The following is a 3,086-nucleotide window of genomic DNA, read 5'->3' as shown; positions in this document are numbered from 1 at the left end:
ACTCTGCCTCAAAAAATAATAATAATAAAATAAAATAAAATAAAAGCAATATATATGCATTGCAAGAACAAATATGAGAGGAATATATAACCAGAAAGTTCCTTTAGTCTCACCTCCCGGAGAAAACGACTCTTACCACAGGCATTGTCATTTTCGCTTATTTCCTTCTAGGTTTCTCTCGGGTAAGTGTTTGACAAAGGCATAGTCATGGCACCTGTACAATTCTGTACTGCCCTTTTCCAGTATCATTATATCACCCATTTTACCCTGCTGTTACAGAGCCATTAAGCTTACCATTTTTTAGATAAAACAATTATGTTCTATCAAGAGAAAATACCACAATTTTGTAAACTATCCCTTTAGTGTGGCACACATGAATGTTGTTGTCATTGTTTTTCTATTATGAATACGGCTGCTATGAACCTCTTACTTTATTTATTTACTATTATTATTTTTGTTTGTTTGAGACAGAGTTTCGCCCTTGTTGCCCAGGCTGGAGTGCAATGGCGCAACCTTGGCTCACTGCAACCTTTGCCTCCCAGGTTCGAGTGATTCTCCTGCCTCAGCCTCCTGAGTAGCTGGGATTAAAGATGGCCACCACCACACCCGGCTAATTTTTTGTACATTTAGTAGAGACGGGGTTTCACCATGTTGGCCAGCTGGTCTTAAACTCCTGACCTCAGGTGATCCACCTGCCTCGGCCTCCCAAAGTGCTGGGATTACAGGCGTGAGCCACCATGCCCAGCCTATTATTATTATTATTATTGAATGGAATCTCGCTCTGTCACCCAGGCTGGAGTGCAATGGCATAATCTTGGCTCACTTCAACCTCTGCCTCCCGGGTTCAAGTGATTCTCCTGCCTCAGCCTCCTGAGTAGCTGGGATTACAGGGGCCCACTACCATGCCCAGCTACTTTTTGTATTTTTAGTAGAGGCAGGGTTTCACCATGTTGGCCAGTCTGGTCTCAAACTCCTGACCTCAGGTGATCCACTTGCCTCGGCCTCCCAAAGTGCTGGGATTACAGGCATGAGCCACTCCTCCCGGCCTTATTATTATTATTTTTATTATTTTTTTATTTTTATTTTTTGAGACAGAGTTTTGCTCTTATTGCCTGGGCTGGAGTGCAATGGTGCCATCTCGGCTCACTACAACCTCTGCCTTCTGGGTTCGAGTGATTCTCCTGCCTCAGCCTTCGGAGTAGCTGGGATTACAGGTGCCTGCCACCACGCCCAGCTAATTTTTGCATTTTTAGTAGAGACAGGGTTTCACCATGTTTGCCAGGCTGGTCTCAAACTCCTGACCTCAGGTGATCCACCCACCTAAGCCTCCCAAAGTGCTGGGATTACAGGCGTGAGCCACCGCGCCCAGCCTTATTATTTTTTAACACAGAGTTTCACTCTGTCACCCAGGCTGAAGTGCAGTGGTGCCATCTCAGCTCACTGCAACCTCTGTCTCCCAGGTTCAGGCAATTCTCCTACCTCAGCCTCCTGAGTAGTTGGGATTACAGGCATGTGCCACTGCGCCTGGCTAATTTTGTGTTTTTAGTAGAATTGGGGTTTCACTACATTGGCCAGGTTGGTCTCAAACTCCTGACCTCAAGTGATCTGCCTGCCTCGGCTTCCCAAACTGCTGGGATTATAGGCGTGAGCCACCGCGCCAGACCCTGCAATGAACATCTTAACGCAGGGGCTTTCTCCATATTTTGGCTCTATAAATTCATAGATGAATCTCTGTCTCAAAGTGTCAGGACAGTTTTATAGCATTTGAAATGTAGTGCTAAAACTATCATCAAAAGGATTGAGCCTATCTAGAGTGTACCAACAACTCCCATTTCATTTCACCCTTGTCAGCAATAGGTATTACATTTTTCCTTCTTTTACTAAAATAACAGGTGAAAAATTGTTCATTTCACCTGATGGGACTTACGCACATTTCCAGTACTGACCTGGGGAATGCAATATTGAGCTTTAACAACTTTTTTATCATCTCGTCATCATTGTCAATCAGTTCATAAAATATTTCCTTCCTTATCCGTATCAACTCATTTCCCAGGCTCATCAGGATCAAGGGTCGTGTGTCACATTCACCCTCTGGAAGGAAGGCCTGGTGAAGACCCTTGGGAGAAGTCACAGAAAGTTAGACCTCAGAGACTGGCCAGGTCTGCCCGCAGATTTTCTTTTATTTTTATTTTTATTTTTTTTTGAGACGGAGTTTCGATCTTGTTGCCCAGGCTGGAGTGCAGTGGCCCAGTCTCAGCTCACTGCAACCTCTGCCTCCCAGGTTCAAACGATTCTCCTGCCTCAGGCTCCCAAGTAGCTGGGACTACAGGCACGCACTACCACGCCCGGCTAATTTTGTATTTTGAGTAGAGATGGGATGTCTCCATGTTGCTCAGGCTGGTCTCAAACTCCTGACCTCAGGTGATCCACCGCCTTGGCCTTCCAAAGTGCTGAGATTACAGGCATGAGCCACCGTGCCTGGCCTACCTGCAGATTTTCTAGATGGGAAAAAGAAGGCCTCAAACAGGAGGTGAATTTATCTGGGATCACTGAGCAAATGACCAGCAGGAGAAATCCTGGGCCCTTTTTGCTACATGACATGGAATTCCTCTGACCCTGGAATTAGAAGAGCGCCTAAATCAGATTACCCACTGTCCCACTCCAGCAATCTCACTGCCACTATTGCTCTCAAAATTTCCCCAATGTCTAATTACAGCTCTTTTTTTTTGTTGAGTAAATCTGTTTTCTCTTCCTTAGGACTTACGATAAAAATCAAACAGGCGCCAGGTGTAGTGGCTCACACCTGTAATGCCAGCACTTTGGGAGTCCCAGGTGGGTAGATCACTTGAGCCCAGGAATTTTAACCAGCCTGGGCAACATGGTGAAACCACACATCTACACAAATTACACAAGTTAGCCAGGTGTGATAGCGCACGCCTGTAGTCCCAGGCTGAGGTGGGAGGATTTCTTGAGCCCAAGAAGTGGAGGTTGCAGTGAGCCGAGATCACGCCACTGCACTCCAGCCCGGGCGAGACAGGGAGACTCCATCTCAAAAAAAAAAAAAAAAAAAAAAAAAAAAAAAAAAA

At 45.6% G+C, this 3,086-nt stretch overlaps 1 protein-coding gene across 8 annotated transcripts in view; it reads right to left on the bottom strand.

The window, feature by feature from the left end:
* CNBD2 (cyclic nucleotide binding domain containing 2) overlaps positions 1-3,086 on the bottom strand; it is an 84,001-nt gene that overhangs the window by 6,024 nt on the left and 74,891 nt on the right. For 7 of the 8 annotated variants that reach the window (XM_017886650.1, XM_017886653.1, XM_017886651.1 and 4 more), the window contains one exon: positions 1,947-2,116. The exons of the other annotated variant lie outside the window; for it this stretch is intronic. In XM_017886650.1, the coding sequence (XP_017742139.1) occupies positions 1,947-2,116 (170 nt within the window). The remainder of the gene's footprint in view (positions 1-1,946; positions 2,117-3,086) is intronic. 8 annotated transcript variants of the gene reach the window in all.

This window comes from Rhinopithecus bieti, unplaced genomic scaffold (genome assembly GCF_001698545.2).
Source record: "Rhinopithecus bieti isolate Rb0 unplaced genomic scaffold, ASM169854v2 scaffold_15197, whole genome shotgun sequence".
NCBI lineage: Eukaryota > Metazoa > Chordata > Mammalia > Primates > Cercopithecidae > Rhinopithecus > Rhinopithecus bieti.
Note: the sequence above shows the minus strand (reverse complement) of the source record. Positions and strands in the feature narration are given on the sequence as shown.